The sequence below is a fragment of the Ursus americanus genome, chromosome 23 (genome assembly GCF_024610735.1).
Source record: "Ursus americanus isolate L20-20 chromosome 23, mUrsAme1.1.p, whole genome shotgun sequence".
NCBI lineage: Eukaryota > Metazoa > Chordata > Mammalia > Carnivora > Ursidae > Ursus > Ursus americanus.
In genome coordinates this window covers 34,997,136-35,012,463 of record NC_142149.1, presented here as the reverse complement: position 1 = coordinate 35,012,463, position 15,328 = coordinate 34,997,136, and the positions used below count along the sequence as shown (strand labels likewise).

The following is a 15,328-nucleotide window of genomic DNA, read 5'->3' as shown; positions in this document are numbered from 1 at the left end:
AATGTTTACCTTCAGCTTCTAACAGATAATCTTGCCCCAAGCCAATAAGATCTGTTCCAGTTTCAAGAGTATGGGGCACTGTGGAAACACCCTACCACCCTGCTCCCTTGTTTGGTGCATGTGGCTGCCACGGTTTATCCATGTTGTGTAACAATGCAGGCCCTAGGCAGGGTTGGTGCCTGGATGCTGAGAACACCCTGGAAAGGCTGTGTGAGCATATGCAGATGTGCTTTGCTCATAGTGCTTAGGAAGTGCCAAGCCCCCGCCTCTCCACTGAAGAACCTATCAGTATTTTCCATTCTCAGTTGCTTTTCTCATGGCCTGAGAACTGGCAGTCAGCATATGCATAGCTTTAAAATTCCCTAGACTGAGGTCTAGCCTAAACCCCCGGGAATACATTCTCCCCTGCGACTCTTGGCTGTGCTTTTTTGCTCTGTCTCAAATGTGAAGGGATTTCAGACAAACGTGTGTCAGACTGTAGCCGGTGCTTCAACCTGCCTTTCAGAATGTGTGGTTTGGGGCCGCTGTGATTCATCATGAGCGTGTTGTTTGTACAGTTTGTTTCGCGTGTGTCCGTTTATATTTTAATAGCCTTTGTTGCTTTTGGGTGTTTTGACGGTTGGATTGCAGGTCTGTTGGTGTTCTAGGTTAGATGGAGGCATTGTTTGCGGTCCCAAGTTTGTCAGCTTTAATGAAGCCTGATACCCCTTCGCTACTCACAGTCATGGGGCCTGGAGATAATTGCTCGGCAGTCAGACCCAAGCCCTTCAGGTAGCTAGTAGTGTCATCAGTACAATTGCTGACGTTTCCGAACATACAAAAACATCCAGGAGAATTTTACAAATCTTCAGTCATTTATTCCAGTCTCTTTTCTGGTTTTGATTTTACTCAGCCATTGTATCAGATGCCGGAAAGCGGGTTACCTCAGCCTCATGCTCTTTCCTCCCAGTAAGAACGAAGTCACGGAAAGTGGACTTCAGAGCCCAAAAGATCTGGGTTAATATAACCTCTGGGTTAATATAAACCTCTGCCGTTTATTCACTTATTTAAGCCTCAGTTTACTCACCGGTAACATGGATGTAAGAACATGGTTTTCTAATGATTAAACGATTCATATGTGTACGTATCTGAAATCATGCTCCATGGTGCACAGCAAATTAGCCATGGTGATGAAAAAGAGAGACCAAAGTTCATTTCACAACAGCAAAAAATGCACACAGATTCAGCTTCCTCCCAAACTGCATATCCTACGAACTTGGGTTTTTTTAAATTTAAATAAGTGGGCGCACATTTTAAATAAAGTCCTTCCTTTCTTTCTAGGGGCTGGCTCTGTTCATCGTAGGTAGTACGGACAGATTTTAATTTAGATCTTTAACAAACAGAAGTGAGGGAAGAGCCTGGAAACTATCTTCGTTTCCCTCTGCTTACTTTTTCCTCTCACATAGGATGACTTTGCACACTGTTTTCTGCTGTTTCGCTTTCTCCTTTTATCCGCGTTCCATTTCTTCTCTGCGCGCAATACCACCGAGGGCCACTCCTTTCTCTTACTTGTTCTGAGACTGAGACTGTACTCTTGGCAACACTGAAAAATGTACTGCTAATTACACAATTATTTTATTATGTAGCACTGGTTGAAATATCCACTAAAGAATTAATTTAGTTAAAATAATTTGAACTGAGCAATTATTTTCATAACCGCAGAATTAGCGTAAAGCGCTTCAAGTCCTTTATTCCTGCTCTTCATACAGCAGTTGTGTAATTAGCAGTAAATTTTTTTGGTCTTTGCTTTCCTCCCAAAGGAATAAATGTCTTTGCTCTGATCATATATACAGGGTATGTGACCATACACATTCCTCATAGAGTAGGGAGTTTTTCCTTGGAGCAACTTCTGAATTTTTGGAGTTTCTGAAGCCGTCCCAGAGCGGCCAGGCCCAGCAATGGAGAGAGGCATATACTTTGCGGTGAAGTGTGCTCACTGATGGTTTGTACAGAGAGAGCCATTTTTACTTTGGAGAAGGTGGCAGTTTAATTTGCCAGTAACTACAATGAAAGCATTTTCTATTTGGGTTTGCTCTTAACTTTCTGAAAAATGCTTCTCTGCTTTGGATTTCCAGAATTGATTTATTCCAAATTGAGATCCTTGCTTTGATAGGAAAGTTTGAACTCCGTTGAACCTGTTATTTGGTGTTTAGAAAGGATCCATTGTGGTTCCACTGAAGTGCTCATTAAACATCTAGAATCATAAACCTAAAACTTTAGCCATGTGTAGACTTCAGGGGGCTAGGAGATGGGAAGAGGTCCATAAATTGTTGGGAAATAAATGATAACCAATCCTACTTTCCAAGGACTCACTTTATTGATGCACCAGGGCGCCTTTTCTTCAGGCTGCTCCTGGCCCTGGCGGGTTACAAGGTGTGCTCTTTAGCAAAATGAAGAGGTGACTCTTGTTTTTACGTGGCTGTGTGACATTTCCAATAACTACATATGCATTTTCAGTTTTTTCTCTCATTGATGCCCTGAGAAAGAATTTGTTCTTTCTGGTTGTGTTCTCTCCGACGTGTGTATGCGTTTACCCGCTCCTTCAGCAGACGCTTCCTGAGCACTGACTGTGTTCGAGGCACCAGACGAGACACTGGGGATACAAAGAGGAAAGAGGCCGTTTTTGAAGGCTTCATTTCCATTAGCTGCACATTTTAAGAGCTTATCATATTCTAAGTATCACGAGAAGACTCGAAAAGAGCTCGAATAGTTCCTTCCTTCAGAAAACTTAATGTAGTGAGAGAGATCACATATTGACATGAAAAATACTCAGCATTTGTAGAGCAAGTGTGAATTAATGTGATGAGACCCGAATCCAGCAATTCAGAAAGGCTATAAAGTGGATAGGCAATCCATAGGGCTTGCACACTGTGTCTTATGAAAGACAGTACACTTCTCTTGTGCTTTTGAAGATCCCCTGCAGTCTTGAACAGAATACAGGTGGAAATACCCCTCCTCTCAGTCTTCCGGGTGGCCGGACAGGACCTGGGGTGGCTGAACCCCCAGGCCTGTCACCTCTGGTATGAGCAGTCTCTTCGTGGAGGCACACTGTGTTATTTTCTGTGTGTGCCATGATGTGAACAATATTTGGAAGCACTGTTTCACGATTTCTGATTTGTCTCATTCTCCACAGATATGTACGACCAAGTGCTGAAGTTTGGTGCTTACATTGTGGATAGCTTACGGGAGTGCTCCCAGCCGGTGCTGGTGTACATTCCTCCTCAGGCTGAGCTCCGGGGGGGCTCCTGGGTTGTGATCGACCCCACCATCAACCCCCGGCACATGGAGATGTATGCTGACCGAGAGAGCAGGTAGCGTTCCTTCTTCATTTCCATTCCCTGCCTCTAGGGATCCTCTAACTGTTGGTTTCCTCCTGGAGAACATCATAACCAAGAGAACTTTATTTGAATCTGTCTATTCCCAGAGGTCTCCAAGGTCAGCGAAAGAGATTTTCTAAATAGTGTCTGCTAGGATGAGAAGGAAAGCAGGTGGGAGTCAGGCTTTCCCAGTGGGATCCCACAGCCCAGATTCTTTTACCAAAATGTCCTCTATTCCAGGCACTGGGAGAGACTTGGAGAGAGTCTCTCCTGTTCTTGTGCAGATAGGCCTGATGACTCTCTCTTTCTTAGACATGTGACAGAGGGAGCTCAAGGCAAGTTGGAGTGGAAGGACTAAATTCTTAGTCTGTGGAGTTCTAGGGTCTTCACCCAGCTCTGCCACTGGCTGGCGAGGAACCTGAAGCAGCCTTACTCTCCTTGGACCGCTGCTGCTTGTCTGTGGGATGAGCTGCTCGCCACTGAGGTGCCCCCACAGCACCCACATTCTGTGACTCCAAACCAGCGCTGCTCACTCTGGCATTCTAGAAGCCTTGGAGAGCACCGTGCTCACAGCACCCAGAGAACTGCAAGAGAAAGTCCCAGGCTTTTGTCGGGAGGTGGTCCTTGAAAATACTTAAGTAAAACAGACCACATCCAGCTTACTTTCATAATCTGTTTTCAACCCTTTCCAAAACAGGTAAATTTCACATTGTGTTTCCTTGACATTTTCCATGCCAATTCCTGCATCCGATCATTTTATCAGAGTACCTGTTTCTGTCTTTCCCCGTGATTTTAGCCTCCTACTTCAACAGCTGCTTGGGAGAGTCCAGTAGTTTTATTGCAAAATCACTAGGCTAGCTGTCTGTACTGAGGGACTTACTATTTTTAAATCCAAATCTAGCCCCTGATCTGATACCAGATCACAGACAGTTCCTCTGCAGACTGTGGAACAAGACCACCTGACTGCAGGTGCAGTCCTGTCATGTGTTAGGCTTGGACAAGTCTCTTAATGCCCTTAGTTTCCTTAGTTTCCTCCTCGGTAAGCTGAGGGATACTCGTTGCTTCCCTCATAGGGGATGCAGACTCGTATAGGATTGCTATGAAGCTTTATATGTAAGCACTTAGAACAGTGCCATGTACATAGTAAGTATTAGCTGTAATTTTTTTTTCTTAATGTAAAAGGTGGTGGTGGTTGTTTTTTAAGTTGTCAAGTTCCTGGTGATAGGACATCATCAGTATGCACTAGAAACTAGAAATGACCCTGAGACCTCTCCATAGCGGTAGGCAGAATGTTTTCCCTCCCGTGGGGATCCTGCCAGCAGACTGACCGCTGTGTGTGGGACCCATCGGCATTGACCCCTCATTGTACAGACTAAGTGCTAGAGGTTGTTCCCCTGCCACTGTGCCCACATCGTCTTTTTTTTTTTTCCTGGAAAAGAATGTGATTCCTGTTACCCTTATCAGCTGTAGATGGTGGAATCTGTATTCCTCTTTTGAGATGGAAGTAGACTGGTGTGGTAATGAGAATTATTTTAATTGCTTTTTGCCTGGCCTTTCTCACACCCCACATAGACACTTTCTGATGCCTGCTTCCCTCCCCGGGGTTCCTTCTGTGAGCCATGGGTGGCCAAAACCATAATGAAGCTATTTCCCGGTCTGCAAATTGTAACCGGCCTCATTCTGTTGTCTCCTTCCTTTAAAGTGCCTCTATTTCTGTTTTGTTTCTCTTGGATCCAGGGGATCAGTTCTGGAGCCAGAGGGGACAGTAGAAATCAAATTCCGCAGAAAGGATCTGGTGAAAACCATGCGTCGGGTGGACCCAGTCTACATTCGCTTGGCTGAGCGATTGGGTATGTCTGCTTGTCCTCCTGGCAAATCAATGAGCCATTCAGCTGATTTGTAATGAGTGCATTCATAGGCCAGGGGAGGAGGCACTGAAGCATTTGATCAAATTCATGATAATCTTTATTTACTGTCCTCTATATGGTAAGAGCCCTGGTAGAATGAAATAGTGTATGTAATAGGAGGGAAAGTGGGACCTAAAAAAAGCAAAAGTCACCCAAGTTTTCTTCTGGTATTTTCTTATCATGCACATAGCCCATCTTTCTGGCCGTGTGGATGTCCTTGTAAAGAATGATTAGCTAGAAGTTGCTGTCGGGGGGGCAGCCTAATCAGGCAGAGAGTATGCTAGGCTTCAATGTCCTGTTTCTGTCTATGTCTTTGGACTAGCCTGCCTCGTTTCTGAGGGATGTGAGAGTCAGTGTCCTGGGACAGAGAAGCTGGAGACCTACCCAGGTGGTGTTCGGGGGCCATCCCGAGCTAGAGAAACAACTAAAGATTGTGCCCTGTGCGCTTCCACACAGAGGCCGTGGCAGCAGTAGCCCGGGAACACTGGCGCGTGATGCTTCCGGCCACTACTCTCTTGCTCGTTTGTTTTTGGAGCCTTTGGAAGACGCTGCAGTTTGCACATAGGCCTGAACCCTGGGAGCCCTGTGTTGAGTCCAGAGACCAAATGAGTTTCAGGTCCCTTAAAACACACCTTTCTGCCCAGATCTCCCATCGAGCCCCTTGCCGTGTATGGTTAGTGAAGATAATTGCTTGAGGTTCTTTGATTTGTTGGTTTGTTTTGGTTTTGTTTTTCTAAAAGAACGTAGTGGTTGGCTTTAAAAGGTAGTGAAACTCCGTGAATGGAAGGCACAAAAAAGAGAGGTGCTAGTTCATTTTTTGTTTCAAATAGTAACTTAATTAATAAAGTACTATTTGCAGCCTCTTTATACGCTCACCATCTAGAGACACAAAAATTTCCAAGCGCTTGTCTGCACTCCAGAGACTGCACATCCCGGCAGTTTGGAGCGCTGAGCCAGCTTGCTTGCCAAACACAGTGACTGCGGTTCTAATGAACCCTGTGTGCGTCCCATTGTTTGCCATTAGGTAACAACCGCCAATAACTCTAACCCATCTTGGCCTGATCCTTTTATGGGAAGCGCACACATACAACAAGAATTGGCAAAGCTGTTTCTAAAATCTATTGCCACCCAGAATTGTTGAGGTGGTGTTTTTCTCTTTCTTCACCAAACAGGATAATTACTTCTGACCAGCCCTATACACTTTAATTAAAGGAACTGCAGCTCGAGAGCAAGTTACTCACAACTGTGTAGAGAGAGAGCTCTAAAAGCTTCGGCCACTGATAAGCATCTCACTTAGATGGCTCATAATTGCTCCCAGCATCAGGCAATCGTCGCTGCTGTTTTTACCACTAATTCTGTACAAAGGCAGCAGTGCCACAATTGCAGGACACAGTGAATTGTGTAATTTTCTCTCCTTTTTTGTTTTTTTCATTTTTTCTTCTTCTTCTTCTTTTTTTTTTCCCCCCCTTTTTTGCTGGTTTTCTTTCTGGCCAATTTAAAATTTGTCAAAGTCGGTCTTCTTCTGGATCACTGCCCTTTGATATTTCGCGCACTCCATTTGCCACCAACAAGCCGCAGGGCCGCAGTTCATGCTGACTCTAGCAGAAGCAGAGAGAGCTCCATTTATCTTACACTGCCTGCTGAATTCCTACTCATTAACTGGGGGTTCACTGCCTCTTTTTAACCCCCCAATGGCTGTTATCATCCCTTCAGAGTAACTGGGTGGTAGGAAGAGGGATCCTCTCTGACATCTGTTTGCAGAACCACTGGATGGTGAGGGGTGTGGGGCCGAAGCTTCTTTCTCTTGAAGGAAAGTGATATCGCTCCCACCTTCACCCAGCACCTTTTCACTTTTGAAATACAGGAAGGGGAGAGGGAGGAGATTCCCAAGTGATGGCCGTTTAATCATTTGTTACAAATCATCTCATTATCAATTTCCTCTCCACATTGAAGAAAACCGTATTTATTTAACCTTGACCAAAATGGCACTAGAGAAAGAATCCTTAGTCTGCTAAATGGGAAGCGGGCTCCGGCCCAGGGCAGGGCGGGAACGCGAGAGTGGATCTAGAATAAAAATAATCATGTACAAGTTTCGGTTAGGTTGCGTGCAGGTAAATTGTTTTAACTCCTCCAAACATTAGCTTCTTCATCTAAGAGTGGGGATAACGCCCCCAGCCTAGCCACTGTGAAGATCAGACGAATGTGCGTTCGCTTTGAATCCACGAAGCATTTTTCAAACATGGGGATTGGTGTCATTTCCTTCCCACACGAATCGTCAGAAGAAGCAGGCAGCCACGTTTGGTATCTCTGTGGCATGGGTCTACTTTTGGAACAAGTGGTATAGGAAACGAAATACGAAAGAAATAGAAGAAGTGGTGTTGTCCCTCAGGCAATTGTGGTTTTTCAGAGAGATCATACATACCAGGTGTATTTGTGGGGTCACAGGCCAGCAGGGGTGTTACAGGACATGCTAGGAACTCAGCTTCTTTGGGGTTTGCTTCGGCTTTTGGCTTCTTTCTCAATCAGTGCCTAGAACCAAAGACTGCCAAGGTGCTTTTTCACAAAGTGGGTGAAAATGACCTCTCATTTTCCAGATTGAGAGGGTAAGGCAAAAAGAAGACTCAAATCATAAGACACAAAATAATGTACGTGAGAGCCCAGAATGGGATTGTAGTTCCCTGTGCTCTACTTTTCTCAGGATTTCCCCAGATTTTACCTCAGCTGAGTACTGAGCCTGATCAAAACTAAACAGGAATTCTTTCCCTTTGTCATCTAAAGCCAATTCCATTGAGAAAAATCTGATTCAGGAAGAAGCCTGTAGGAGTGGATGTTACCTTATGTTCCCAGTCTCTTCCCAGATCGGCCTCTGCACTGGGGAGCATGCTGTCAGAACACTTAGACAAACCAATGCACAACTGATTAACTGCGCTCAAAAACATAATTACTATTTATTCTCTAAGGATAATGAGTAATATTTAATTTCTGAACCGCTAACTTCATCTCTTTTGGATTTCTTATTTTTAAAAGCTGACCTTTCGTCATTTTATATAGTTCTTTTGGGTAGAAGGTGAATTACTAGTTTGTCGTTACATGATTATCATAGAGCATGAACACAGCACATACGTTGATTCCTGATAGAGGTAAAGAGAGAAAGAAATGTGATATAAGCCCAAATACCATAGTGTTGCACTGCCAGATTCTCAGAACAGGCTTGGTAGAGTCCGTGCAGGGCAGATAACATCCTACCAGTCTGGTTACCTTAAGGAAATTTAATTCCTTCTCTGGAAATAGAGCCCCAGCCGTCCATGGCCTCTTCGTGTCTCCCTGACATCCTTCTGCCTCCTCAGAGAGCCAGGAGCAGGGAGTGGCCGCAGCGTAAGATGGCCTTCCTAGCCTGGCCTCTTGACGCCAGGACCTGAGATTTTCTCCTGGATCCTTACCCTCGTCTTGTGCTAGGAGGGAATGACAAATCAATTGAGAGAGAGCGAGCGCTGTCCAGTCCAAGCGTGAAGCAATCATAAGTTCCCCTCCGTCCCTCTTCCTCAACACAGTCTTTAGGCAAAGGAGCCACTTCGTGAGATGCTATCCTGCTCCAGACACACGTTTCGAACGTGGCCCTGTTCCCAGCCAGCCGGGCAGCCTGCCAGGCAGCGGCTCGGCTGTGCCCACATGGAGCACGCCCTGAGAGGGACGGTCTGACTCAAGCAAGGGCAGCTCCGGCTGAGCGCTGAGGCTGGCCCGCGCCGGCCCTTCCACCCAGCACACCCTCTCCCCAAGGCAGTATTGTGGCTTCAGGTGAGGATAGATATGTCCGCAGACATCTACGGGAATGCCTTCCTCCCAAGCCTTCTCTTTAGCATCCAGATAACAGGAAAAGGACACTTCCTTGGGTTAAGGGGATTCTGGGGTTAAGCTGGTTTTCTGGCAGAAGTGATCGAAGTATCTGAGCTGTGTGTGCTTTTCCATCACTTGTGTCCATCTTCAAAATGTTGTAAACTGAAAAGAGCTAGAGTTGCTTGTTTGAGTCAGAAAGCAGCATCTCTTGCCCGGAAAGGCGGAAGGGAAAGAAGTTCTGGTTCTAAAGCGTGGGAAGTGGCCTCTTGCCCTGTCAACTCTTGTACACACTCAGTGTCCTCACTTGGCACCATGGCCGTCCAAGCGCTGGGCTCTGGGGGAGGCAGGCCCATGAGGAGAGATTATGGGATGGTGCCTCTTCCCTGAATTAGCGGCATCCTGCCACGCACCTCATCACGCTGATTTACAAGGTCTTCGGTGTGAGGCAATCTGGTGCAATAGTGACAGCATTTTCTGGGAAGGAGAAGGGGCTGTTTTGGTCTGTTCCATTCATCAGGTTGCATTTCTAAAAGCACTTGGGCTTGCCTCATCCCAGGAAGCAGTGATTCACAGTTCTGTCAGACGGAGAGACCTGGCTGGCATTTTTGTTGAATTGAACGTAAGCTTCTGTCTGCCTGTGGGCTGTCATCAGAATATGTCTGAGAGACCCTGTTCCCTGCCTGGCCTCAGTTGACCCAGAGCCATGCCATCCCTTGACCTGCTAGACTGGGGGAGTAGGCTAGCAACTAAGGAAAGGAAAATAGTAAAGACTTTGAGACTTAACTGCCTCAAGAATTCAGAGAATTCTGTGCGGCTTCCTGACTCTTTTGCGTGGACTGTTTGCGTGGGGGCACAGGGCTGCAGGGGCAGTAACAGAGTCTTTGATTCCTATTTGGAAATCTCTGGGTTTACTGTAATGATTTTTAAAAATATGAACAGCGGAGTACTAACACCATTGCAAGGAACCTAGGGTTAAACATCCCTGAGAGGATTGCTGTTAAAATCAGTATGCAAATACAGTTGTATATTTAGATAGGTGTGGCCCCCTTTGAAGAAAAGCAGATATATGAAAATGGGATTTTAAAAAAACTAGATACGGTGGGAGAAATTATTCCCATTACAAAAGGATTATTTGCTTTACCAAAGGATTCACTGCAGGGTTCCTTCTAAATAGCTCCCTGAAGGCATTTAAAACAGGATCTGATTTACTCAGTTTTTCCAGAATGCTTTTGTGTAAAGAAAGGCACACCTGTGATGGATACAGAAATCGTTTTGCAGGGGTTTTTTTGTTTGTTTTTTTTTCCATCCTATCTTACTATCTTTACAGGGAAATTTCTTTCAACATCAAAAATGTGATTACACAGATCTTTTAAACAGCTACTTATGTTTGTACTTCTGAATCTTAATAAGATTCCAGTCTTTTTTATGCTGATTTTTCAGTCTCCAGGTTGAGGTACTGATGTGTGTTCTTGTATCTGAGATATTCTGGAGTTGAGCGAGGAGAGTGGTCTCGTCCTTCTCTTTGGCTTCATAAGTATTTAACCAATCAAAGCAAATTGCTTTCTTAAGAGAAGGAAGAAGGACCCATAAAAGTTGAAATTGGGTTTAAATTTACATAGGCTTCTTAGTGTAACTAGAAAATAAAAAACACTTTAATATCACATTCTTTTATTAAACATTTTTCCTTTTTGCCAGCTTAGGATCGTTGTTACATAAACAAGAAACTGAGCACAAGAGATTTCTGCAAGGTCACCTAGTGCCTTTGGCTGAGAGGAGAATTTTCAGCCTACCAGTCTGATTTTTATTCTGAGCTTTGAAGGTCTCACCCCTGCCCCCAAATCCTCCACCATAGGATGTGATCTGCCCGTCCATAGGGTGAGGCTCCCCTCCTCCTGCCCTCCTTCAGTGTCATGGCTGGGTAAAAAACACCTCCTGCTACAGAAATCAGGTCTCTCCTCGGAAGCTTCTCTCCAGCTTTGACCCCATGGAGGAGAAACGTGGCTTTTCATTATGTCCTGGCCCCAGGAACACCTGACAGGCTGCTGCCCTGTGGACACTTGTGGGTCAATTTAACTTGTTTCATTTAAAGGGCACTGGCTCTATATCGCTTCTCGGCCTTTTGGCTAAGATCAAGTATAGTATCTCTTATCAGTTTAATATCTGATACGTCCTCCATCCGAGGACAATATATTAAACGGATTTTTGGAATTAGGAGACGGAATAGAAGCTTGCTCCGTCCACTGCACTTGTCGACCTGCTACTGCAGTACTTCCAGGAACCGTGCACCCACTCTGGGGGAAATTTTAAAAATATAAAATGAATTTAAAAAGAGCATGGGCTCTGAAGCCAGACTATCTAAGCCCAGATCCCAGCTCCACAGTTTCCTGGCTTCGCAGCCTTGAGCACGTTACTTCCTTTTTTTGAGCCTCGGTTTCCTCATCTGTAAGGTACCCATCTTTGAGGGTGTTTGTGAGGAGGAAAGGAAAGGAAAGGTACTTCAGCATTTCTGCACATGGTACCACCACAGTAATGTTAGCTTTCCTTATTTGATCGGACTAGTATACCCTCCTTCTGGATTCAGCTCTTTACATTAAAATATTTTTAACTCTAAGGTTGGATTTTTGGGAGTTCATGGGGACTTTTTATTTGGGGAAGGTAGAGATGGGAGTAATCTACCTTTCTTCTCCCATTTCAGCCTTTTCCTAAAGTAGGATTCTAGAAAAAGAATGACTTTCCTCCCTGTAGCATATTCTTAAACACACGCACACAACGACTTGCTTTCCTAAAAACCCTGAGGCCCTGCAATCTGGCTAGAAAAGAAAGAAAACCATTCCAAGATATTTAATTGTACAGGGAGCTTACAGGATTGATCGAGAGCTTAGCTTTTTACAATAGTCCAGTGAATAAGGAATGCTCCTGACAAACGATCAATGATAGGGTAATCACTCTTTATCCCCCTCCTCATTCTTACCTTCTTTCTTTCAGGAGAACAGGGTTCAGAAGTCAAAAATCTTTATAGACGCCGCTTTTAAATTAAGCAGAAAATAGACATTGACATATTTGTTAATCTCCCCTAAATCATTACCAGGGCTGGCTGCTTTGCTGTACAAGGAGAGGGGGGCCCTTGGTGTGCTACACAAGGGTCTAACTAGCTTAAGAGCAGCCTCGTATTTTTAGAAAATAAAATTTAGCAAACCTTTTCTCCCCCCACTTAAAGCACACAAATCCTTGACTTTCTCGTGTGCATTTTAAAATACACACGTCCTCTACATCTGTCTGTTCCTTGCTTTGATGCTTTTTTGAGGTAGGTCTTGAACTGCGATCAGAGGCATTAAGGAAGGAATCAAACAAGGCAACCTTTGGGGGAATGCTCTGATCTTCCTAGTCTCAGGAGGGCCAGAGCATTGCAGGTGTTTAGTCTGTTACTCTTTTAGAGCTCTGGAATAGCTTGACTGGCTTGACAAGCCCTCTGTTAGTCCAGGAGCCACCCTTCTGTCCCTCCAACTTTGTCAAGCCAAGACCTTGTTTCCAGAATGCCATACTCCTAAGCCCAGAAGTCCTCGCCCTCTGCACCCGGCGCTGAGCCGTGCTCTTAACTCCTTTCCTAACACAGTGAACCAAACCCTCCAGCTGATCTGCCCTTCTGTGGCCACTGCCAGGATAGCTGCTTGGCCGATGTGGGTGCATTTCGTGTGGAAGAACACAAGCTTTGGAGATAGCCAGATCCAAGTCTAAATCCAGACTTTGCGACGTGAGAGCTGGATGCCATTGGGCACGTAGCTTTACATTTCAGAGCCTTGGTTTTTCTCATTTGTAAAGTAGATGCCCTGTCTGTAAGGTTGGGTTGTTATAAGGATTAGAGACGATGTGTGTGAAGCAATTTGGAAAGCGCTCAGTGACATTGACAACTGCAGCTTGGCAGCAGTGTTAACAGCTGACCAGAACTAGGTCTGAATTGTGCATGGTGACTTACGAGCTGTGTGATCCCGAAGGCGCTAAGTGTGGCACCTGGCACACAGTGAGTGCTCGGTAAATGGTGTGCGCCGTAGATGGTACAGGGGTACATATACAGTACACGTGCGGGTGCACACATACGTAAGCACAGTGTTGGTGGTTTACCCAGGGGGAGGATGTTCTAAAGGTCTGGAACTTTCTATTCATCCATATCCTTGGTCCTACCATCCCTTGTCCCTGGCCGGGCTGTGATTTTACCCGCTGTTGTTGGTTCTTGATCTCACAGTAACATGAGGAGCTACCCTTAAATCTTAGGCCTGCCCAGCAGGTTTCAGGGGCCCTGGGGTTGGAGCATGAGTGGCCCCAGTTCCCAGGGTGGGGGCAGTGGATGCTCAGGGTGCTTAGGACTGTGACTGCTTGCCAGCCGGTACAGAAGTGTTGTAAGACTGTAGTCTTGCTTACAACCAGTCTCCTGCCTGGGCATCGCTGTGCCTGAATGTGGCTCTGGACTTAGAGTCCGGCCTATTTCTTACAACACAAGAGCAGACAATGTGTTCTCCCGAGCTCAGACTTACCGTCTGATTAAGGAGTAAAACATACAGTCACGTGATTCACAGGGGATACCAAGCACTCTGCCCTTAGTGAGAAGTGTGCATAATTTCTAAGTCATGGGCAGCCTTAGACCGAAAAGTGGAAGACAAGGAGGGTAGGGGGGCAAGTGATGTAGAGAGAAAGGCCCAGTGCCTTTCAGGTCCCATGTCGCAGAAGCCATCTACATGAACTTTTAAACACTCCCCAAGAGCATCAAAAGGGCAAGTTCTTGGAGCACTGTAATGAACGAGTCTAAAGCCACTGCTTACTTGTTTAATGGAGAGCTGACTGCCCACTCACAGACGAAGTGAACATTTCTGTTTCACCCTGGCACCCAAGGAACCAGGTCTGGGCTCACATAAAAACTTCACTTTGGGTGTTCTGAAACAGTGCAACCAAATCCACGTAGCACTGTGTTCATAGCAACGTGAAGGTGGGTGAGCGGAATGTAAAGAAAGTTGGAGGATGGATGTTCAGTGAGTAATGCTACGGGCCACACTCTTTATTCGGGACTTGGGGTATAAAGAAACAATTCAACAGACATGCCTGATTCAGGGTAATCTATAAACAGATACTTTAAATGTAATGTGGTAAATATGATCAGTGTTTACAAAAATATTAGGACATACCGCCTGGGTGGCTCCATCAGTTCGGTGTCTGCCTTTGGCTCAGGTCACGATCCCGGGGTCCTGGGATGGAGTCCCGCATCAGGCTCCCTACTCAGCGGGGAGTCTGCTTCTCCCTCCCCCCCTCCCCCCTGCTCGTGCTCTGTCTCTTCTCTCAAATAAATAAAATCTTTAAGAAATATATATTAGGACAAAGTTTAAAAAAAAAATCTTAGGCGTGCCCAGGAAACCATGTCTGATCTACAGAGCAGGAATTATTGGAGACATTGTCTTGGTCTCAGTTACGGAATGGGACTAAAATGGAACTTGAGCTGTTTCAGCCAGAAGCCTGCCATCATCCTTTAGCCTTTCCTGAAATGAACGAGATTCTGCTACTGAAGCACTTCCTTGTCCTCTGACCCAAGTAAGCAAGAAGAGACAAGATAACATAGTGCCCCAAATCTCTGGGGGCCATGCAGCTGTATCTGAAACTTGGCTTTTGCCCCTTGCTAGTTTTGTGACCTTGGTGAGTTGAGTTAGATAAATTCTCAGTGCCTCAGTTTGCTCACCTGTAAGGTGGGGATAGTAAGAATACCAGCTTTGAGGTTGTCGTAAGGATTGAGTTAATAGATACAAAGCACTTAGAATAGTGCCCTGTACCCACAGATATTAACTTTGACTTCTGATTTTAGGCATCAGGGAGCCAGGAAAAACATTTCTTTAGCTTGGCTTACTTTTTAACTTTCCATTTGATATAATTTCACCAAATAGTTACTAGAATAGTACAAAGGACTTTTTTTTTTTTTTTTAAGATTTTATTTATTTATTTGACAGAGAGAGACAGCCAGAGAGAGAGGGAACACAGGCAGGGGGAGTGGGAGAGGAAGAAGTAGGCTCCCAGTGGAGAAGCCTGATGTGGGGCTCAATCCCAGGACTCCGGGATCATGCCTGAGCCGAAGGCAGACGCTTAACAACTGAGCCACCCCGGCGCCCCAGTACAAAGGACTTCTGATGCCTTTTTCTTAGATTTACCTGTTGGTAACATCTTGTCCCATTCGCTTTATTGTTTCTGTGTGTTCAC

The 15,328-nt window shown here is 45.3% G+C and overlaps 1 protein-coding gene and 1 non-coding gene across 10 annotated transcripts in view; both read left to right on the top strand.

The window, feature by feature from the left end:
• Positions 1 to 15,328, top strand: part of ACACA (acetyl-CoA carboxylase alpha) — a 280,609-nt gene that overhangs the window by 250,701 nt on the left and 14,580 nt on the right. For all 9 annotated transcript variants that reach the window (XM_045773207.2, XM_045773206.2, XM_045773203.2 and 6 more), the window contains 2 exons: positions 3,173 to 3,350; positions 5,094 to 5,206. In XM_045773207.2, coding sequence (XP_045629163.1) covers positions 3,173 to 3,350; positions 5,094 to 5,206 — 291 coding nt within the window. The remainder of the gene's footprint in view (positions 1 to 3,172; positions 3,351 to 5,093; positions 5,207 to 15,328) is intronic.
• On the top strand, positions 11,201 to 11,388 carry LOC123777230 (U2 spliceosomal RNA). The gene has a single exon (XR_006775620.1). It is a non-coding gene; the product is annotated as a U2 spliceosomal RNA (small nuclear RNA).